General features: G+C 36.7%; 1 protein-coding gene across 1 annotated transcript in view; it reads left to right on the top strand.

Moving 5' to 3' along the window:
* Positions 1-24,643, top strand: part of LOC145979778 (diacylglycerol kinase eta) — a 359,862-nt gene that overhangs the window by 285,628 nt on the left and 49,591 nt on the right. Inside the window, exons 8-10 of the mRNA XM_083112757.1 lie at positions 1,371-1,473; positions 2,941-3,086; positions 4,481-4,636. Coding sequence (XP_082968883.1) covers positions 1,371-1,473; positions 2,941-3,086; positions 4,481-4,636 — 405 coding nt within the window. The remainder of the gene's footprint in view (positions 1-1,370; positions 1,474-2,940; positions 3,087-4,480; positions 4,637-24,643) is intronic.

The following is a 24,643-nucleotide window of genomic DNA, read 5'->3' as shown; positions in this document are numbered from 1 at the left end:
TATCTATTGCCAGTTCCAGGGTGGGATGAAAGCTATGCTATGGATAAGCATGAGAATTCACAAATATATATACACACACACTACACTAACCACTACTATGAAAATGTGAAAACCAACTTCTTTAATAAAGCACAGAAAAATGAGAATTAAACTGGCAACAACATGCGTGCAAGTGCAGCTTTATTTGCTTCCATTTGCACCTTACGTATTACCTGGAGAATGAAATTTTCATTGTTTCTAATTGGTAGTGAGACTGCCAAGCAAATAGACAGCACAGGTAAGGTAATAGCTTGAACTAATGTGGTTTAGGAGAGGAAATGTTCCAAAACATCATTATTTATGGTGGAAAAACTGAATTCTGGATCCAGCACATCTAAAAATCTCAAGTTTCTGCTATAGGATCTTCATGGCCAAATCATTGATAGATACAAATCTGTCTTTGGACATGCATATTACTAATGTAACTCAAAAGTTAAGCAGACTCTGCTACATGATGAGAATTTTAACAAATGTTATATTTTTAAATGATTTAATGACAGTATATTCTCAACAAATTCAACCTGTACTCACATATGGTATCTCTTTCTGGGCAGTTCATCCAAAATACAGAAAGTTTTTATTTGAAAAAAAAATGGATATTAAAGATAATAAAGAATGTATCCTCTCAAGCCCAACAAAATAAATTTTTAGTGAATTTCAAATATTACCTCTTCCATGTGTGTACATACTAGAAATATTGTGCTTTATTCATAGAAATTCTGAAATGTTCTAGAAATATATGGATATACACATGTACAGCACTTGTATGCATAACTCCCTCCACCTTTTAACTGTCCGCACATCCAAAACACAAAGTGGTCCAGGATTTCAAGGTATAATGCTATGTAACAAGTTGCCAGAGGAATTCAAGAATCAAAACCCAACTAAATTTAAAATGAAAGTATAGAGCTTGCTAATGAAACTTTTGTGTTATGGCACAGAAGATTACATATGCCAAATTTTCCATTAATGGACATTGCCTTTAAAATTGTTTTTCTTTATTTAGTATTACATTACTTCATTACTTTGTAACTTTTCCTAAGAAGTACTGTTTATTTATTTCTCTATAGATATTATTGTTTTACTATTAATAGATATAAGTATGTGTTTATACCTTTGTATTCAAAATTAAACATTAATGTAATTTACCTATTCCACATCATAGTGCAATTTGTACTTGTATGATCAAGTGGATGGAAATAAATTAATCAATCATGCAAGTCCTATTCTTTTTCGGCTGACCCAATATTCAAATTAATTATAGTGATTTCTTTTAAATATAATGGAAGTTTTATAAACTATACTATACATTAAATTTATTTTTATTTCAGATTACGCTTGTTTCGACATTTTGATCCATTTCGAATCCTAGTTTGTGGAGGTGATGGTTCTGTTGGATGGGTTTTGTCAGAGATAGACAGATTAAATATGCAAGTGAGTAACATCACAAGAATATTTTTTAATTCTTAAATTTAATATATTTGTTTCTACATAAAGTTTACTTAATTTATACGGGTTGTCATGTATTTAATAATGAAAGTGATAAAGATGGATATTTAGTTTATAGAACACTATATTAATTTTAACAATAAGAATAATATCACCTGAATATAATTGTAATAAATAACCTATTGTGTGTTCAGTTTCATGCAGTGGTAACTTACTTACATTTTCCGTGTGTAATGTAATTTCTTCCGGCTTCACAGAGATAGAAAATGCCTTATCTCATTTTATTAATTTCTAGAATTATTGCAAAGTTTTATGCACCATGCTTATTGAAGTATGCAGAAAATTGAACTCTAGACCTAAGTAATGTGACCCTAACTGCATCTCAATTAGAAATGTATTCAAACTTGTTGTTTTGCTAATAATTATTGTTGTTATTATTTCTGATATTAAAGTTTTATCAATGCCTAAACCTCTTATACATTTTTTTTTTGGCAATGACAATGTTCACCACACCTTCTAAATGACATTGTTGTGGAAATGTCTGTGAAGAAATCTAGGTAGGGGACTGAATTCAAAGTCATAGTGTCATAGGTGCTAATAATTTAATAAAAAGGCTTGTTAAGCCGAGCCAAGATTAATAAGTATTCATTATCTTTGACCGTGACTATTATTTTAACCCAGCAAGCTCTGAGAGTTTTTTGACAGTCTCGTCTGCATACATAGTGTATTTGGGGTATGTTTGGTCCTTGCTGTAGCATGCGAGATGAGACTGTGTGTGCGGTGGTTTGTGACATTCCAAAATATACTGGACTACATACTTTTTTACGGAAAATTTATAAATTTCATAATTTTATCCATAGGTTTGGTTTGAGTTGGTGTTTTAAGTACACTTTATGCACAGTAAGGCTAATCGGGATGATTTAAAGTGGGATCCGAACCACTGTGTCATGTGCCTCCATCAGGTATCGAACTCGGGACCCCTTGATTACAAGGCAACGATGCTACCACTGCACCATCGGGGAGGCCCTTTTATGTTATCCATAGGTGACTCTCAACCTACATATTGAAATGCATAACATGAAGTTGTTGTTATGTGCTGGAGATTATAATTAATTATTGCAAAATATGTGAAATGTATATCTATATGTGTGGTTGTATCCTTATTATTCTGATGTCTCAAAATGTATTCTCATTGATTCCTCAGGGAGCGCTGCAAATTAAAACATTAAAAATAATTCAACTGTCCTAATTGATCACATGACCTTGTCAAGTAGAGGAAGAGTACAGTTATTTGTAAATGTACACTTCTCCAAGTCTTTAGAAATTTTTTAATGTAAACAGCAGTGGCTGTATACAGTTGTTTCTTATATCTTACCTTTAATGTGTGGGCTCAGCCTCCTCCATCTAAAGTAATGGGATTTACAGTAAAGGATGTGAATTTTCTATTTTCAGAAACAGTGCCAGGTGGGAGTTTTACCGCTGGGGACGGGGAATGACTTAGCAAGAGTTCTAGGATGGGGAAGTGTCTGTGACGACGATGCTCAAGTACCCCAACTCTTAGAGAAATATGAAAAAGCATCAACGAAAATTTTAGACAGGTTTGTAAAACATAATATTTGTGATTACATATTGCTGATATCAGAAAAAAATATTAATGCTTTGAAGGGTATTAATATTTAATTGCATTTGTTCTTCCATTTATTTCGTTACATTGCCATTGTTACTATTAACCTAAGCAATATTAAACACTCAAATTGAAACAAAATGAAATTGATAATACTGATATCTGAATGTGTACTATCCCATATTACTGATGGGAAGGGATTTGAAGGTGCAGCACTTTTCCAAAAATGTACCAAAAATCATACCGATCGTTTGAGTTATGTTGACTGATTGATTGATTTGGTGTTTTAAGTCCACTTTATGCAGAGTAAGGCTAATTGGGACTGGGCCTACAGTTTAAAGTGGAATCCGAACCACTATGTGCCTCCACGTTTGAGTTATGTATTTTAGGACATGAAATCAAGTAAAATGCAGGGTGCGAAATCTTGGGGGGGGGGGATTTCTGGCCACCAAGAATCTTGGCATCAAAAGTCCTCCCACCAAACATTTCGGGGGGGGGGGGAGTTTTTGTTATAACACACAAAATATAACCAATTACTTTTAATTTGAAATATACTTTACTAAGATTAATATCGAAAATGCGCACATATTAGCGTAGTTGTGAGTATTGAATGCTTTCTCTCTCTCAAGAGATAATTAACAAATCTACACCAATACAAACAATAAAAGTAAAACAAGAATGCAAGACAATAATAACTTTGAAATCTAATTGATTTATATTAACATAAAGCACAAACTAAACAAACACTTACACATACTAAAACCACTTCAACTATTTCATAATTTATTAACATCTTTAACCGGTTAGTAAAGGAAAAACACAAACTTCAACGAAACCTGTTCAGCAGAACCATGTGGCTCGCATACATTATATACAGAAGGTGCAGAAAAAGAGAGCATTGAATAAAGGCATTTTATCAAACTAAAGCATGTGATCTAATATAAATTTCCTTGATTAGTAGTAATTATTCTACATCTTTAGTTTTCTTAATTAGTTCTTGAATTTAAGCCTCATATTGAGGGAAATTAGTGAGTAATTAAATATTTCCAACCAAAGTTTGGATTTTTTTCATAACTTCACAATAATGAAGCTCGAAAAGAAATATTACAATTTGTAATTATACCAGTCACTCTTGATAATACTAATATATGGATTCGAATAATTGTCCTTATCATATCATATCATATCATATCATATTAGAACCTGTTGCAATAGTAATTAAATATGACCAAATAATTAACCATTTTTGTATGATCAAAGCAATATCCAAAAAATAAATTTAAGAACATATTTTTATAGGAAAGTGATATTGTAAAACAATATTATACTAGGTATTTATTGCTATTATTCTTCATTGATTTTCTTTAGATGGAGTATTATGGTGTTCAGAAAGCCTATGCACATAGCTAGAAAATCTTTAATACAGCAATATAGTGGAATGTCTGTGTATGAAGAATCGCTTTTCACACATCTAACTGAAATTCTGCAATCAGATCAGGAAGCCGCTGTTTTGTCTTCTACGAAGTGAGTACTATTTACATCACAGGGCATATGAAATATGTTTATCAATTGGTAATAACTATACTTGTTTGTGTGTATGTGTGTCTGGGTGCGTGCTTCTAAATTTATGTTTTCTTGTCTGACTGCATTTTCATTGGAGAATTAAGAATATCAATAATTAGACTACTGTGTAAGCAGAGGAGTGCTAATTTGAAACAGGCATTGGATGATATGACACCAATATTTGAAAGCTGGCTGAATGAGTGTTAGGTGTGTGTTAGACAAGTGTCTGGTAACTGTGTATGGTATGAGTAGGAGATTGATTGATTGATTGATTTGGTGTTTTAAGTCCACTTTATGCACAGTAAGGCTAATCGGGACTGAACCTAACAGTTGGGCTGAAAAGTTCGTAGGCTGACTCATAGATGGCGTTACTAGAATTAAATCCATGTGATTTTTACTTAGTACTAACCTTTAAAAGATACGTGTATAAATTTCACAGCTGCCGGATAATTAGTTCGTGAGATATAGCATTGTGAGTGAAGCAGCTTTTGTTATTGTGAAAAAATGGATAAAAAAATAATTTCGTGTGTTAATAAAGCATTGCTTTTTGGCGAAAAAAAATACTGTTGAAGCCAAGGCTTGGCTTGATAAACATTATTCGGACTCTGCACCAGGAAAATCAACCGTTGAGAAGTGGTTTGCTAAAATTAAACGAGGAGAAATGAGCATCGAAGACGATGCACGCAGTGGACGCCCCAAAGAGGCTGTTACCGACGAAAACATCAAAAAAGTCCACAAAATAATTTTAAATGATCGTAAAGTGAAGTTGATCGACATAGCTGAGACTTTAAAAATATCAAAGGAACGTATTGGATATATTGTGCATGAATATTTGAACATGCGAAAGCTGTGTGCAAAATGGGTGCCGCGCGTGCTCACAATCGATGAAAAGCAACAACGTTTTGATGATTCGGAGCAATGTTTAGCGATATTCAACCGTAATAAAATTGCTTCCCCATCCACCATATTCTCCAGATCTGGCCCCCAGTGTCTTTTTCCTGTTTGCAGACCTTAAAAGAATGCTCGCTGGAAAGAAATTTAGCACTGATGAAGAGGTAATCGCCGAAACTGAGGCCTATTTTGAGGCTAAAGAGAAATCGTACTATAAAAATGGCATCGAAAAATTGTATGACCGCTATAATCGTTGTATCACCCTCGAAGGCAACTATATTGAATAATAAAATCGAATTTTGTCAAAAAAATATTTTTTACTATGTTAGCCTACGAACTTTTCAGCCCAACTGTTACAGTTTAAAGTGGGATCCGAACAACTATGTGCCTCCACCGGGTATCGAACCCGATGTATGAGGCTATAATTTGGGGATGTATGTTTGCTCCTGTGACTGCATGCTAAGTCTGTGAAATGCAACTGCAGAAATGAGTAATCTTTTGATCAACCTATTTGACAGTGCTGTTTTTTTAACCTATTCAAGCATTGTGAATCAGTTCTTGGTTTAACATTTTTTTCTCTTTTCGCATGAATATAGGAAGAAAACATATCAATTTATGGCTGAAACAGTGTTTTTTTTTAATTTTCTGCAAGGGTGATAAAAAATGAAGGTACACACTAAAATATAACGTGTATATATAATTTGATATTTTTTCTTGTTGTATAAAAATATTCCTAAGTAGCAAATTCCACATGGTTTACCAGACATTTATTTTAGCTGTATCATTTGATATCCCCATTACATGTATAGTTGTATAGATAAGAATTTTTCATTAGTGATAATACTGTAGTAGTGTCTTCATATATAGCAACATAATGAAAACACTAAAATATGTTTTAATAGAACACAATTCATTTCAATTCTTGAAGCTTTCCTGGCAGCAAATTATGAAGAGTTTTTATCGGAATATCAACAAGGTGACTTCCGGATAGGCTTCTGAGCTTTCAAGAGCTAACATCACTCTCGTCTTCAGGGATTGAAGTACAGAGGACTTTAAATAACTTTTCCAGCAGGCCTCATCTCCAGGAAGGTATTAACTTAATGAGTCAAGGCAAGAACATTTTACTGCTCCTCCAAAAATAGGCAATAGTTAGGCTGAATAGTTCATGTGAACCAACCAATCTCTATCTGTGGTCGATTGAAGTACAGAGATGTGTCAGGGTAAGGTTATAAGTAGAGCCCGGAAGTTCAGGCATTTATTTTCGTTAAAATAGGCAGGCAAAAAGGCATTTATAATGTGGTAAATAGGCACTAAAATGAAAAAAGGCAAAATAAACCGAAAAAAGGCACATTTAGAAGTCGCTTACTTTTATCTATAATTTCTGGCAAAATGTTAAAATCTAAATTGGGAAGAGCATTTCAATTTTCTCCGTCTTGATTGCACATAACTACAAGGTGCTTTTTAAGTTCTCAACATTCATTGATAGTCGTCTGTCAGAGAGAATGTCTTTCATAATAGAATATGATCTTTCTACTTCGACAGAAGTTATTGGAGCATACATATAACAAGCTAATGTAGCTGGACTCATTTTGGTAACAGCATTTTCACCTTTTAGAATATCACAAATTGTTTTCAATTGTTTGAAGTCCTCATTTGCACTCACTACCCGTTAGCACTTTTCCGCAACAGCTCACCCCTTTTCTCCTGGCACTTCCATCATCTGCTGCATAGATTCCTCGAAGATTTTCATGGATGCTATAATTGTAATTGTCTATGGCAATGCACCATAGTGTGCAAAAGTAAAGTTGAAAAGCACAGGAGTTTTTTCACTTCACGAATTGAAGCCGCTTCATTTTCTGGAAGAGCATCGATCACCTCACTGATTTTTCGAAGGTTGTTAGCATAATATATAGCTGCTGATATCCAGGTTCCCTATCTCGTCAAGACTGGTTGCTGAGGTAAACTAAGCTCAATCGCAACTTCCTGAAGTTTTCGGGTTCAAGAGGGAGATTTCAGAAATATTTTCTTTGTGTTCGAAATCAACCTGTCCACTTCAGCAATCAATCATGAAATGTTAACCGAAAGGCAATATCCTGACTCAGCATGAAATACTTTTTTCTCACACTTTTCTCCTTCAGCAATGTTGAAACATGCATGACTTCAATATTACTTAAATAAGGCGAGAATTATTCACATAATAAACGGAAGAAAAATAAATGCCAACAACGTTTTTTGGGAGAAAAATAATTTATATACACATTTTTTTTAAAAAAAATGTCAAATTTCATTGAAAAAGGCAAAAAAAGGGCATTATAATTAAAAATAGGCAGTGGGGTCCCAAATAGGCAAAATAGGCAAAATGAAAAGGCTTCTAAAACATTCGAAACAACATAAGAAACGTATATCCGGAAAAATTTTATCAATATATGCAGTACATAAAAAGAGGCATTTTGCCAAACTTCCGGGCTCTAGTTATAAGTATTTGGTGTGGGAAGGTCCAGTATAGGTGGCAGGTGCTGTGTCTCTGATGTCTGTGGTCCCAGTCTCCCTACATGAGAGTGATGTTAGCTGTCGAAAGCTAGGAAGCTTATCTGGAAATCACCTGGTTGATATCCTGAGAAAACGTCTTCACAATTCATTACAATTTATCAATTGCCACAATTCATAACAATTCACCAATTGGTTTCATTGGAGTGTCTAAGAAACTCATACTGGCTATCGGAAAAAAATATGAAAAATGCTACGGAAATAGAGCCAGTTTATCTTTGAGAAATGCCATGAAATATGCCATTGACATCTGAAATGTCATAAGATGTTTCACTTTACACGGTAGCATTTGGGTCATGGCATAAATGTTAAGAAAAATGCTAAGGAAAATGTTTTTCTCTAAAGCGGGACTAAGAATGAGGGTGGTAGAAGTTTCTCCCAGATAAATGCAAAATACAGCAAATGGTTCATGGGACACAGCGGGATCTGCATTGAGAAGTATCACTGCAATTGGCTTCTCCATTGTCTGACTCACCTCATTAAGCTATGGCTGGCTCTCTGTATGAATAGATTGGGATCCTCATTGGACTGTCATAGGGCCTGTTGTGTTTCCTCAAAAGAACGCCTCCGCTGCTGCAATCCACATCTGAACACACTAACATTCCGTGCAACGTTGGCCCTAGGCAGGTGCAGGGCCTGGGGCATACAATATGTGAATAACCTACAACCAAAATGTTTCAGAGGTCTGAAAAAGTTAGTGATTTTCGTTCCTTAGTCTGAAGTACAGATGTTCTATTTAAGCACAATATATACATGATTACAGTTAATTTATATATTTTATATTACTATCTAAGAGCAATAAGCAGAACATGTTTAAGGTTAAAACGTAGAATTATGGGAGGTTAATAAAAGTTTCTAAATTGGCGTTTCTTTTCATTTGAAATTTGCTACTGTGCAATGTTCATTATATGTAATTACAAAACTAGATATGTTCAAAATCAAATTATTATTTTCAAAATCAAATTATTATTTTATCCATGAAAATGGCAAGTTTTAATCATATCGAATAACTTTCTCTATCTTTTATTTACTTTCCATTGAATTTTGACACTATGAAATTTATATTGATTCACATGAAATAACATTTTTGCATCCAGATTTCATTCTATAAATAACTAAACAACAAGTGCATCTTAACTATTTTTGATTGAAATATTTCAACATGATTTTTATGTAGCTAATACTTCGTTTAGATTTTCATATCAGTAATTTTGAAGTGCCAAAATAATCCATGAAGTAAGAAAAATCAGACGAGTTGTTTAATTGGAAGCACCAGCCTCTTATAGACTCATAGTAAGCCATATAAAACAATTACTTTAATCTGATAAGGGACCCCTGAAGAGTGGGAGCTTAGGCAAGTGCTAGAGTTTGAAGGGAGCCATCAAACATATAGTAGCTAGATGAAGAGTGACTATCAATCATGGACAAATTAAGATGGAATATTCACGGAGATGTTTAAAATCCCCATGGCATCTAAATTTAAGTAATTACCCCTCCTCTAGCCATTTAATACAGGGTGGGACAGAAAAACCTGGTTCTTTTTAAATTGAAGCTACACAGTAAATAGAAAGAGTTTGTCCACAGAGTAAGTAATTTTATATCCAGAGCAATCCCGCTTATGGCCGTCACCCTTCACCACGCTTGACTGAGCACCGGTAGTTTTCTGAGCACTCTTGGTAGTTCTGATACTCCTCGTTAGGGAGAGCGCACAGCGCCTTACCTTCAGTTTCTCTCCAGGAGGTCCGCAAGTCCCCACCAGGAGATGGCGTTGAAAAATTTTAAGGGTTTTCTTCGAATTAACGCGAGCTAAGATCACAGCAGATGGCTAACGTAAAGAAAATTAAAATAAAATAACCAAAAATACAAGACAAATGGGGACTCGAGTTGAACTAGAATGTAGGGTGTCTAACTTATTTTATGGTTTAACAAGGTTGCATCGTATGGTGCAGTGGTTGCATCGTAACCTTGTAATCAAGGGGTCCCGGGTTCGATACCCGGTGATATTCTCTATGCCATTGATAAACAGCAAGTCACTATTTTAGTACTTCTGGATCTCAGTAAGGCTTTTGACACTGTGCAGCATGATTTATTATTAGCCAAACTTAAATATTACAAGTTTTCTCCTTCAACATTAAACTGGTTTGAAGCATATCTATTTAACAGACGTCAAAGGGTCGTATTACATAATTCACCATCTCACGTGTCTCAATCTATAACGCTGAAAGCAGGCGTGCCGCAAGGATCGATATTAGGCCCCCTCCTCTTTACCCTTTACACTGCAGATTTGCAGCAAGTCATAAGATTTTTCACTCCACATTTTTACGCAGACGATACCCAGTTATATTTCTCAGATCATTACGCTTCGTTGGAACATAATCTTCAGTCACTAAATTCTGACTTGAACATCGTCAGTAACTGGTGTGTATCTAACGGTCTTAAAATAAATCCAGAAAAATCCACTTTCATGATCATTGGTTCTAATTATTCAAGGTCGTTAATTAAAAATATTAAGATCGAGCTCAAAATAAACAATTTGCCCATTGTCAGGAATAACACTGCTAAAAATTTTGGTGTGATTTTTGACGAAATTTTTTATTTGACAGAACATGTAAAGACGCAATGTAGGAAAGCTTATGGAACACTTAGGAATCTGAATCGTTTCCGTGACTTCCTCCCTGCGGAATGCAAGCTAAGACTCATCCAAGCATTAATCTACCCATTGTTCGACTATTGTGATAATGTTTACGGCCCTCAACTCTCGCAAAAACTCAGTAAAAAAATACAAATGGTGCAAAATGCGTGCTTCCGATATATTTTTCAAGCCAAAAGATCCGATCATATTCTTCCATTCTTAAATAGTAATCATGTTCTTACCATGGCAAACAGAAGGAAGTTGCACTATCTCTGTTTCATACGCCGCATACTGACAGAAGGTAAACCGCAGTACCTGTTTGAGAAGATGCATTCCCGTAGGGAAATCCATCAGTATGCTACCCGTAAGAGGAACAACTTCGATTTACCCCATCACTCTACCACGGCCTACAAATCATCTTTCTCCTTTTTGGCTCCCAAAGCATGGAATGCATTGCCTGCAAATATCGCTAGTGTAAACAACCAATTACATTTCAAAGGTAAAATAAAAGATCTGCTGTTAATGGAACAATGGCAGAGTCGGGCACATACTGAAGGTTTCATGTCACTCACTATAAGGAATTGTATTATTATTACTATTGTCTTTTGTATTTCTATTTACACACATTTTTTTGTATGCAACTAATTCCTATGTATTTTTTTCTCTTTCTTCATTTTTTAATTTATTATTATTATTATTTTTACGTTTAACTTACTGCTCCATAAGTTATATCATCTCATATGTATTCTCATATTGACAAGGGTTAGGTGGCAGAGCAGCCCTTGGCTGAACCTCGCCCGCTGAATAAAGAAAATTTATTATTATTATTATTATTATAGTGGTTCGGATCCCACTTTAAACTCTAGGTCCAGTCCCGATTAGCCTTACTCTGCATGAAGTGGACTTATAACAGCAAATAAATCAATCAACCATCCTTTATCTCGGCTCTTATTTGAATATGAAAGGGAAAGGGACTTTCTTGGCGTCGGCTTTCTGTAAAAAGTTCATAAAAGGCTTTCCCATCCTATTGATTGGCAATTTGCCAAAGCCTGCTTATTATTGAATACGTCGTCTTGACATTTCACTGGGAAATCACTCTAGCACAGCGGCGTATACTCTGGGTCATCTAGGTAATCGCAGATGACCCGGCTGTATTTCTTTCTTTTTTTTAAAAAAAAAATATAAATACATTTCTTCGCAATATTCTTCCAAACCAATTTCGATGCATACATTTCTTTGCTTCCAGCGCGCCGCGAATGCTTCCAACCGTTTGCCGCTGAATGTCCGGGAACCTTTCTCCAGCCGGTGGAATGACGTTAGGGAATCTCACCCTGACGTCATTCCACCCGCTTCCTTTACAACCCTTGGCGAGAAGAGAAAGAAAAGAGGGGGGGAGGAAACTCTGCTTCTCAGGCGCGGCTATTCCGTGGCCAGGGTAAGCTCCTTCTGGTGAGAGTCCACCGGTCTCAACCCCTAATCTCAATCCCTCCGCTGGCGACCATTGACCTCCTACAACCCTCCTCCACAATTCTCTCCCGAAGGCTATGTCGTCGCTAAACATAGAAACTGTGTTTTTTATGGCAGGGACATTTCTCAGGAACGGGAATCTTGGATTCACAAATTGCCTTCTGTAAGGGAAATAGGGAAAACATACCCGGTAAAGTGCGAAGAACAGGAAAATATGAATAACATAGGCAAACCAATTCTACGCTAATTTTCACTATACATTTACTTCTGTCTTGCTGATGTCTGTTACAAAAGGAAAAAGCTTAAATATTGAAGATGAAGCAAACTAAATTAAAATTCAAAACTTAAGCAATTAATGCACCTATAAGCTGACTCGCCCCATTCTTGTATTTGCAAAAATAGTGATTGTTTCTTCTCTCTAATCTTCAAAAGCAGCGAGAGTACTTCCTTCACGGAACTGAATATTTTTTAAAGGTAAAAAAGGTAAAGTGCTCCCCTGTGCATAGCACCACGCCATGAAGGCGTATAGGGGGTGTGGGAGTAACGCCCCACACTTTCTTGATCCGGTCGTGAGTGGAGATGATGTGATCAGAATCACGCCCCTGACCGCCTTTACCCCCCAGGGTTTCCCCCAGGTACCCATGTTATTCGACGTTGGGTGGGCGCCGGGGCCGCTTCCATCGTTAGAAAAGTTCCCGGATTTGAACCGGCCGGGGATCGAACCCGGGACCTTTAGCATGGTAGACAGACGCCGCGGCCACACGAATATTTTTTAAAGGAAAAGATATAAATAAATTACATATATTTTAGTTTATTTAAGTTACTATTCCACCTTTTTAGATTAATAGTGATGAAGATGAACGACTAAAACATATAAGGAACAAACACATCAGGCACGTAGCCAGGTGGAGGACTCGGGGAGCTGAAATCCCCTCCCCGAAATCATTCATATATCTAATTTAAAAAGTGTATAGTGGTAATTAATTTTACTTCATTTGCAGATTAAACACCTTGCATAATACGTTGTAATTATCTGAGATTTATCTTCAGAACTTCTACCCCCACTTTTTCAACTTTATGATGCGGCTGGTAATAAGGGATGAATACCCTCCTCTCCACCCCACCCCGAAATAAATTTCTGGCTCAGGCCTGCACTGATTCGAACTTTTAAAACCTGTCATCGCAGGGAATTTGGAGCTCGGAAAGGGAATTTTTTTTATCATTCACAGGGAATTTCATTCTGAGTCCTGGAGTAAGTTGAATTTTGCACTTAAATTAATAATGAGGGTTTCTATTTCACTAGTGCATGTCTTTCATTTTATATTTCACAGGTTTTTTTTATTTTGCTTTATAATACTGTCTTGTTTTATTATTTGAAATTCTACACGTATATTAAACTGCAATAATGAGAATTAATTGATTGTGGTCGCCACAATAAGACAAATATTCCCACAAAATATTCCTAAATCCCATATGGATCCTGATATAAAATGCACGGAAACATTTATTAGTTTGATGATCAAGGATCGGAGATTACCCACTCGTTAGAACCAGCATACGCCACTGCGTCTAGCACCTCCTACATAATAAAATAATAGTAATCAACACCGAGTCGGGAATTTATTTTCGGTATTCTTAACTCACACACCACAGTACACATTTCTAGTCTGTGCCCTGGACTATATTTGGCAGACAAACGAGGCTCTGGAATCTGAACCTGTGGCCGTATAATCCTTGTAGGGCTGTGTGTGTGTGTAGTCCTTGCGTGTTCTGATAGCCCCTTTACAGACTCAGGTTTTAACCCAAGTAAGAATATTTTAGTCGTTCGACATTACAATTATGTCTATAGATATGGTAAGCCGCTGGATCCCGAATAATGTGACGGTTGCAAGATAGCTAATTGCTGGCGCACCCAAAATTTCAACTCGTTTGTCCATTCATTCACAGCTCATCGACATTAAAAAAAAATTAAGAGTGTTTTCTTAATTCAGAGCTCGTGTCAAAGAGTTTCCAGTTCGAATTTTTTCAATGTTGGTACACATCTCTTGATTTTTAATCCGTATAAACAACGCTATATGAATACTGCTTTCACACAAAATTTCAGGATACCGGAGAGAACATTGTTGAGCCCTTACATACACCTCCTATTGCATTGAGGGGGCATCCTCTACACCCAGTGGCGTACCCAAGGAGGGGGGGGGTTATATACTCCCTTTAGCCAAATATTCCTAAAGAAAAGATCGTTAAATGGAAAATATGGCAAAATGAGAGCTGACTACCAGAAAGAGTGTACGTAACACCTCCCTTTTGAAAATCCTGGGCACGCCACTGATGTGATGATTAGGCTGAGACGAAAGAAGTTAGTCACAAATTAATGAGATATCGAATATATGGTGATAATATAATAAATGTAACTAATCGTCAGACATAACTTAAAAGTTGCAATGGAGATTGTAAATTAGGTAACCAGATTGGTGGCCAAGCTATTCAGTGGTTGACTTTCGATCTCCTCACCAATGTTCCCGGGTTTGAGTCTCGATCTGGGAATTATTTTTCTTTGGTTCATCTATTTTGAACTCATCTCCAATCATCCCCACCATTACAATTAGCCAAAATGAGCAGAAATTGACACTAAATGGCAAACTTGTAAATGCAGTACGTGAAGATGGATAAAAGATATTGTGCACCCCAGGCTTTCACATACATTGTTTTGGGAGGGTTAAATGGGTTTATACAAAAAAGGATTTCCTGCTTCCTTTGAGTTGTGAGAAATTCCCCTCCCCTCTCCGGACTGACTAGACTCCCAAGATACAAAACAATCTGCCCTGTCCTTGTAGACCGAAGTCCCTTGACCAGCTTGCCACCCTCGGGGTAAAATAGCTGTCGGCGGATATTGGGGATGGAAGACTTGCAGAGAAAGCTTGGCGGTGCCTGCGTGTGTCCGACTGCGGGCCATCCATTTGCAAGCAAACATGTGCTCTTTTCTGCCGCTCAAGGTTGTTGGCCCTCGCACAAAGCATGAAAACGGTTCATTGCTGCCCCAACCAGATGTGAAAGTGGATGGGGGTGGGGTCAGGTTCCAAAAGAATTTCGTTCGTCATCTGGCTGCCCTAAGCTTTGCATTGGAGAGCGATAGGATGGCAATTCAAACGTTTTTTTTTTTCAACGATGGTAAGAATTTCTCGTGAAAATCGATATCAAAAATGCGCTTAGCAAACCTTTAACATTGTTTTCCGAAAATTACATTTTCCTGAACCTAAGAATTAATATATTAAAGCGCCACGCAGGGTAGCTCAGACGGGCCTAAAAATGGTATGTTTATCACAAAGAGCACTAAACTTGACGTAATTTTGGTAGTCCCTAGCTGCCATGGGTCTATAATACAAAATTTTAAAATTTTTACACTACGCTTTTATGTTTCCTCTTCTTGCGACTTGCGAATATGTAAAATTCAACAGAGAAACTCACCATATTACAAAGAAAAAATGTATTAAGTGAGAAAGCGCATGGTATTTATTATAATACACTATGCCCTTTCCGATAACTTATTAACATGTGCTTTCTTTGTATTGAGCAAACATTTTCCTCTCGTATTTTCGTGGTTGAGTGGAATTGTTATGTATTATTCTTTACCAGAATCATAAGAATGAAGCACGTAAATTATGAAAATTGCAAGTGACGTAAACAAATGCTGCGCAAATTTTAAGGCTTTTTCGAGTTCCGATATATTTTCTGTTGTTGACGATCGTCTTATTTAAATTGTTAGTTTCACAGCACTCATTATTTATCTGTCATGCTCCGACATAATTTCGGAGATTAAGATTAAATAAAACTTGCAATAACAGCACCTTCGGCATGAAATTCCTCATGTATTTAAATGGGAGAACAATTGCCCATCAAAAGCGTGAGTGAGGACACAACAGGGGTACTGCCACCTACAATAGTTTGCTCTGACCAGGCCCATTCAGGCATTCCAAATATTTGGAAGTTTTGCACCAGACTGGCCAAATCGCGTGTTTATTTACCTGGTTGAAAATGAGACGTCTGTGGAAGGTCAAAAGCGATGAATACAGTGACAGACATAAGCGTACTCAGTGCTATGAACAAACAGCTCATTGATATGTGGCGGGTTAACAGCCATTTTTAATAAATGATAGTGTTACTGAACGCGTTTATTTAATGCCGACATAATGACATGAAAATAACAATAATCTCATAAATTACTTCATTATTTTGCAATATACTTATTATGTTATGTACTGGCATACGCAGAAGGCTTAAGAGGTTACAGCCACCCCCGGATATTTTCAGAAAAAAATAAATATCAAATGACAAAGTGGCAAGTGCAGAGGGGGTAATAGATATCCATCCTATCCCCCAACCCTTCAAATTCCACCCTGCATTAAAAGATATATGTTTATTCACTACTTCCACATGACAAGACTTCAGATTTTTCGTTCCATTACTTTCGAATTAAACCCAGAACGAGATCTAGAGCATTATATATAGCACATCCAGCCATTATTTGTATTGACTTACTTGATTTAAGTTCAGTTCATGCCCAGAAATTCTAATCGGGACTGAACCTACAGTTTAAAAGTGGGATCCAAACCAATATGTGCCTCCACCGGGAATCGAACCCGGGACTCCTTGATTGAAAGGCCACAACACTCTTACCAATGCAACTTGGGGTTTGTCCATTATTTGCATTAGATAAGATATTGTATGGATTTATTGCAACCTTATTAATACAATTGTAATAATAATAGTAATAACAATAATATATATTTCGGAAGTATTCTAAATCCTCGTAAATTCTCCCCGTCGCAAGGAAACGTGAAGTGGAGAGGGACCATAACATGAGAGAGGAGAGAGCACCACAGAGGATTATTATGGCCGTGGTCCCAGTCGCCTGAACGTCGTAAGCATTCAAAACTTATTGAACATCTTTACGAAATTACAAGGATCAAAAATTCCGAGAGCCTTGCAATCACAACAGTACATTTGAGGGACCATAACATGAGAGAGGAGAGAGCACCACAGAGGATTATTATGGCCGTGGTCCCAGTCGCCTGAACGTCGTAAGCATTCAAAACTTATTGAACATCTTTACGAAATTACAAGGATAAAAAATTCCGAGAGACTTGCAATCACAACAGTACATTTGAGGGACCGTGGCCGCGGTGGCTCAGTCGGTAACGCGTCTGACTACCATGCTAAAGGTCCCGGGTTCGATCCCCGGCCGGTTCAAATCCGGGAACTTTTCTAACGATGGAAGCGGCCCCGGCGCCCACCCAGCGTCGAATAACATGGGTACCTGGGGAAACCTGGGGGTAAAGGCGGTCAGGGGCGTGGTGCTGATCACATCACCCCCACTCACGACCGGATCAAGAAAGTGTGGGGCGTTACCCCCACACCCCCTATACGCCTTCATGGCGTGGTGCTAAGCACAGGGGAACACTTTACTTTACTTTACTTACATTTGAGGGACCATAACATGAGAGAGGAGAGAGCACCACAGAGGATTATTATGGCCGTGGTCCCAGTCTCCTGAACGTCGTAAGCATTCAAAACTTATTGACCATCTTTACGAAATTACAAGGATCAAAAATTTCGAGAGCCTCGCATTTATAACAGTACATTTGAGATACCATAACATGAGATTGGAAGCCGTTGCACCTGGCGCCGCGGTGGTGCACAAATTAACAAATAGATGTATACTGCGCCAAAAACTACTTCTGTTGCTGTTTCAGTGTAAAATGGTCATTCAGTATTGGATCTGAAACTTTAGGTAAAATAAATAAATAACTAAAACCAGTTTTTTCCATTCTGTCCTTCAATGAACGCTACATTTCAATGGAACCATAATGAGACCATACCGCCAGAAACATTAAGAAATTCTAATTAAAATTTGAAATACAGTGCAATTAATGTTAGATACTAATGTTAATAATAAATTATTAATTGAAAGTCACTTACCATTCGTATGTTGAGTTGTGAACCTTTTCTCTTCGTTTATGCCTACAAAACTAACCGTAATTGTGTTCTATTTTGTTCGTCGGGCTATAAATTCCTCAGCTAGCAAATGTTGTTGGTGATGTATTCCATTAGCTCTATTCCTGAATGCTCTCTCTTCTTGGTTCTTGACATTTTCATCATGATTTTCCCGAAGTTGAAACACACGTGATACTTACTTTGAATTTGATTTTCAATATAAAATTTAGGTTGTGTTAGCTCAGCGCTAAGGCTATTTTACATGTCACATGTTATACGCGGTCCAGCTCCAACATTCTGACTTCGGTTAAAAGATGAAGCTGTAAACGGGCACTCAGCTCCCATAGCGACAAAACACAGGACTACACAAATAATTATATTGGCCATAATTCCAGACGCCAGAGCCTCGTTAGCATGCAAAATGTCGTCCAGGGTGTACTAAGTGAAAGTGAGGTTGACAATTGGAGTACTACGTGGAAGTTCATCCCTTACAAACCACGTGATACGTAATTTAAATGTAAAACTTTGCTATAGCATATATGAACAAGAAAGGAAATTCATGATTAAATATCGCATAGTTTCGTTCAAGAGGAACAGGGACCTGCAGAAGATAATCTGCATGTTAAAATAGCTCTGAAATAGCTCCTCGAAAATACGGGCCAATCTGGCACTGGGGAAAAGCTTGTTACTTTCCCCAATTAAGTACAAACTCTGATTTGTGTAGTCTTCTATGTTACTTATCAGGGAGCCCATAATATTTTGATCCAAAAAACAGGACATCTCAAGGAAGTCATTTACCCCTCGTGAATAATCGGTAATCATAAATTATTAATATTGTTATTATATGTTAAAGAATGGATAACATAAATGATGCTTTATAATTAGGGCCCGGGACTTTATGTTTTAACATATTTTGTATTTGGCATCACATCGAATACTGGGGTTAGGTCTTTCCATATCTGATGAATACTCTGAATTAGACAAACTTGATACTCCATATTTTGACATATGTGACCAATTTGGCGTTTTTACAACACATTTCTCCAATTTCCCTGTAAAAGGACATATTTCGTAATTGTCTTGCATATAATCTGTTATTTTATAATTTATTATTCGTATAGCGCATCTGATAGTTAATATTATTAGTATTTGAAGAGATCTTTAGTATTGCAGAATTTAGACACACCGAAACATCAAATTCTGCCTAAAAAAGTTGTGATTGTGAATGGATTGTATAGATTTACCAGAGATGTAGCGAGCTGCCAATCATGATTTAGTTTCCACGACAATGTAAATCTGAGATAATAGAGATTGAAACGTAGGATACATGCAGTGAACCTCATAATATATTCAGTATTTTCCCACTATATTCTTTGTAAAGGGATTCTGCCTTAATTTAAAACCTCACCCCCATTTCACCCTAGTAGATCTTCCCTGGAAGATGCTGACATACTGTATGGTGAGAAATTTGAAAGTACTGTTGTGCAAATTTGTGGCTTGTTATTAGACGAAAATAATAGTGAACACTCAGCAAGAAAACTCATGCCCAAGTCAGGATTCCCTTCCCGTCACTCTTTTGATGGCCTTTTTATTTCCAAACCCCTCAGCAAGTTATTTAAAGCGTCTTGATGATCGAATGTGATCTTGGATATTCGAAGAAAGTCCAACTTCAAGAAATACGTAGATTTCTTCAAGAATCACTAACTTGGGCCTCTCGTCCATTAAGAATCACACCGAAATTTGTTTGGAAAAACATTTCTAAAAATTGAAATTACACCCATTGATATCCATATTATATAACAGTTTGCCTGTCACTTCGACGATGTTGTCTGTGTGGGCACCTGCCTTCATCCGTAAGTAGAAATATAAAATGAAGAGATAACTTTAGTAACTTCTTCCTATGTTAATAGAAAATAATAATATGTTGCGCACTATTGCGTTTTCCGTTCCACGTTTAACTTTGATGTAATGCACACGTTACTTTCTATGGCAGGAGTAACATTTACAACACAGAGTATGAGGTGGCCAAACGCCCCAAATTTTCCTCGACATCTGCTTCACAATTTCCACACAGGTTCAATTCAGGGTCTACTTTGGCTCATCCTCCCTCCTCCCAGCTTCCGACGAAAAAAAATTGGGCAAATCCCAAGGTTGTGGGAAATACGACGTAACAGGTAGACATGAAGGGTGAGGGCCTGGGAGAGAAATAAAGCGAATGAAATAAAGAGATGGAAGTATGGAGATATGAGAAAGCGATAGAAATAGTGATGGAAGGGAGAAAGGTAGTAAGGAAGAAAAAGGGAACAATACGAATCCACATAAGAAACAGAAGAAAAAGAGAGAAAGTAAGCGATAGCTTTAAAGAAATGGAGCGTGGAAACAGAGACAGATAGAAAAGGGGAAAACAAGAGAGCAAAATCTACTACGGACAGGGAATGCTGAGTTTTCGGCGAGTCCATTTCAGAGTTTCTTGTGCGTGCACACCAATGGATGGTTTCTCTGGCAGAAGGATTCGGATTCCTTCCTCTACACAGCAGGTGGGATAGTTGTCCTCCGGCAGTGACAATTATGGACTCGCTGGAACGTGGAAGCCGGGCCACGACCCAAAGGGAAGGGGGTAGCTTTTAAAATGCTTCCTGCCCGTTGATGCGTGAAGGACCTAATCTTCAGTATCTCTAAACTGTGTGTGGCTGGAAAGTGGCCGGTGAAGTAAGAACAGGAATCTGTCAATGTAATCAAAACGTAAGGGAATAGAAAATAAATTAACAGCAATTACGTTACATATTGGTTCCAACTTTTGTAACTTTTTTGTAAGGTAACAAACAGACGTAAAAGTGCCGAAAATTCCTTCCACCCAAACACAAAAAAATTTAGGAAACGATGTATAATTAATTCCCCTTACGATGTTTACAGTTCTCCACGTTAAATACACGAAAACGATGATAACCGAAAAGTATTTTGGCGGTGAATTTCGTAGTGCATACATAGTAGGAAACAGAAGCTGGAGTGAAAGAACAGGCACTAATATTAATTACAATGTCGTGTACACCCAGGTATTATGAAGCAGCATACATCAGTTTCCCCATTCTTAAAACACATAACTCCCAAGGATGTATTGAGGACACTCCCCGAAAGACTTACCAAGCACATATATTAAATAGTGAAAATATGCGTTGTTTGACATTTGTTGTGTAATCGGGGATTTTTTATTTCAACTAATTTGAAGGCAGTAAATATTGAGTTTTTCTATAATTGCTTTATTTAACGTTAAATTGATGTGTGTGTGTGTATCTAAGTAAAAGCTAACGTACAATGACTCCATTGTTGCATAACAAAAACAAAATGATTTTATTAGGAGAAGCTTGAGACTAAACTATCCTACCTCATTGTAAAGAACGTATGTAGGGGTGAGGCCAAAGGATCTTTACCCCCTCCTCCCCGATAGACTTTAAAAGTACTACATTAAAGAATGAAAATGTATAGTTGTTTAGCATTTGCTGTATAATCGATAGTTATTTATTCCATCTAACCTTGAGTGACACTACCAAACTTTAATTTTCCTGAACTGGATCTAACATTTTTTCTTGACATTTAATAAATATTCAATTCTTGATATATTTGGCACTGATTTCCTTGCCAGGGCAGTTGATTTCATACAAGTTTCAGTGATCTTAACTGTACACTAGATAATGAATTCATGCTTTTATTATACGTATTCTTATATTGTTTTACCTAGTAATGTGTTTTAATATTTATTGATATTATTTTAATTGAATATTAGTATAATATAATTAATTTAAGTGTTTATATTATTATTATTATTATTTCTGAGAAACTTGGTTTTGACCCCCCTAAATTAATTTCTAAACACGTGCCTAAATTAGCTCCTACTAAATTTATAACTTAAGTTTTCTTCCTGTCTTCTTTTTTCTTATGAAAAGAGGAATAGGTAAGAGCAGACACTAGCCCCAAATTTTACTTGTCCATCTCTACTTAGTCACAGCGCTCCCTGCCTACCTCCGTGGCAGGGGAAGTGGTTAACGTCAAAGGTCCCGGGTTTGAATCCCTACCTGGTATATGTACTCCTTCTGAGAGTCTCTAAGTTAATTTCATCACATAATGACTCATCCTCATCTTCGCAAATTTGCCAAAAGCTGAAAAAATGCGACGCTAAATACCAAATCACCACATCTCCCCAAACACTTACATAAACAGAAGAATAAAGATGTGGAGAAATTAGTGATGTATACAAAACTTACTTTTCTCATAAGGTGATCTGATTTATCTTGAGATCTTTCGTCTTCTATTTCGACGACGATAAGTTAGAACCAAACCAGCGAGCTCTCTCACATGTGTAACCATTTCATTACGAGCTTACATATCAATAATGCACATTCTTATAAGATGCAGAAAATGAGACTGTGTTGCTGCAAATTGCGAGCTCATAGTTTGCAACCACTAAATAAAGTACGCATCAATTAAACAATACCACTCTTAAACAGGAGCCTGTTGTTATTGATTCATTATTCTCTGCTAAGATGAAGTATCTTCCTTGCCTTCTTCAGCGACTGGAATTAAGGTATTTTGGCTAGAAAATGGGGAGGATCCAACCGTCCCATACAGTAGCATTTATGAAGAAATGAGGAGGTGACATCCAAAGAAGAAGCATATTTTCACTAGAAACACACTTCCGCTATAGAAGATAAATACATTGACTATATGTCAGCAATGAACACAATTGTAACTCTCGTACTGGTATGTAATTAGTGAAAATATCTGGCTGAAGATTATATGTTTTATTACAACAAAATAAATGCATTTCGAAAGCGAACATCTGTAATTGTCCTCTTTATGGAAGTAGTAATATTTTTTTAAAAAAGTAGAAGGAAACAAATAGCAATTGGGGTTTATCTTCCTATGTGAGGTTTAAGGCTAAAACGCAAAGAAAAAACTGTAATAAATAACAATCTACCACCCCCAACGTACAATGTAGTTCTACCACAGATAAAGATATATATATCTCTGTGGATCTACCTGATGAAGGGAAGCAGTCAGTGGCCTGCCATTGCCAAGGATTTTCCAAAAGGGACGGGGGTTCCTTCCGTCACTTTGCCATCTTTTCTTGCCTTTGATGTTCTTTTCTATAGGATTACTGGATCAAAAGGGGGAGGGATGACCCCCTACAATCCCCCTTGAGCCCACAACTGGAAAAAGAATTTTGTTTCTGAGTTTTAAGGTAGTGAGTTACTACGCTATTGAATGCAATGACAGTTTCTCCTTCGCGTTTGCAGTTTCATCATAACTATATCAGTTTTTTTTTTTATAGAAATTAATATTCCTCATTTGATTTATCACAAAATACGAATGTAATTTGTTTCACAGTAGTAACGAATATATCTCCCACATTTTTTAGTAAAACACAATTGTTCTTGTTTGTATGCAATATTATTTTTAACTTTGTGCATTTCAAATAATTTGTTCTATAATTTATTTCATCTATACAATCTTCGTCCCGATTACCTGAAAGTTAGAAAAGTGACCTTATAGAACAAAAAAAATTAAAGAAATATTAAGTGTACTAATATTTTCGTAATAACTACAATATTAATAACAATTCAAGTCGCTTGCTTAATGAGTATTAGCTTTTGTTTAGTTAGTCTTTAAGTCCACTTTCTTCACATGAAGGCTAATCGGGACTGGACGTACAGTTTAAAGTAAGACCCGAACAACTATGTGCCTCCACCTTATGTCGAACTACACCCAACTGGTCGTCTTTTCACCAAGAGGCCAGTCAATCTACAGGAAACTTAATGCATTTGTGTTTCCAAATACACTCTTCCCAAGAATGAATTAATATCATTTGTGTACTTCAATAAAAATGAAGATGCAGAACCACTTTTCTCGGACACCTTTTACAAAGGTGACCTCAAACCGTTGTCCTAAAGATCTTGGCAATTGGGTTCATACAGGCCCCCGCTACCTTTCTTTGTAAGCTCTTCACCCTTCAGTCGAAGGTCACACCAGGGGAGGTATTTCTGACAACTTTCACTTTTCCTTTCCCTTCACCAAGGAGCAGGAAATCCTTCTTGCATTCTGTTTTGCAAAGGTAAATGTGCTTCGCATACAAAACAGATTCATATTATACGTTAAGGCCTAGGGCAACAATATCTTGTAACCCCCTTCATATATGTGGAGCATTTATATTTTTGTCATATAGCGTTACTTTTCTGATGCTTTTGGCTAATTGTAACGGTATGGATGAGTGAAGATGTGTTCAAATTGATGAACGAAAGAAAAACAATTCCAGGTCGGGTCTCGAACGGAGGAACGTTGGTAAGGAAATTAAATGTCTCCCACTGAATGGCTCAGCCATCGATCCAGTCACACCTATTTAAAATTTCCTTTGCAACTTTTAGGCTAAATTATGTCTGACGGTT

This window comes from Lepisma saccharinum, chromosome 26 (assembly GCF_977018435.1).
Source record: "Lepisma saccharinum chromosome 26, izLepSacc3.1, whole genome shotgun sequence".
NCBI classification, from domain to species: Eukaryota; Metazoa; Arthropoda; class Insecta; order Zygentoma; family Lepismatidae; genus Lepisma; species Lepisma saccharinum.
Note: the sequence above shows the minus strand (reverse complement) of the source record. Positions and strands in the feature narration are given on the sequence as shown.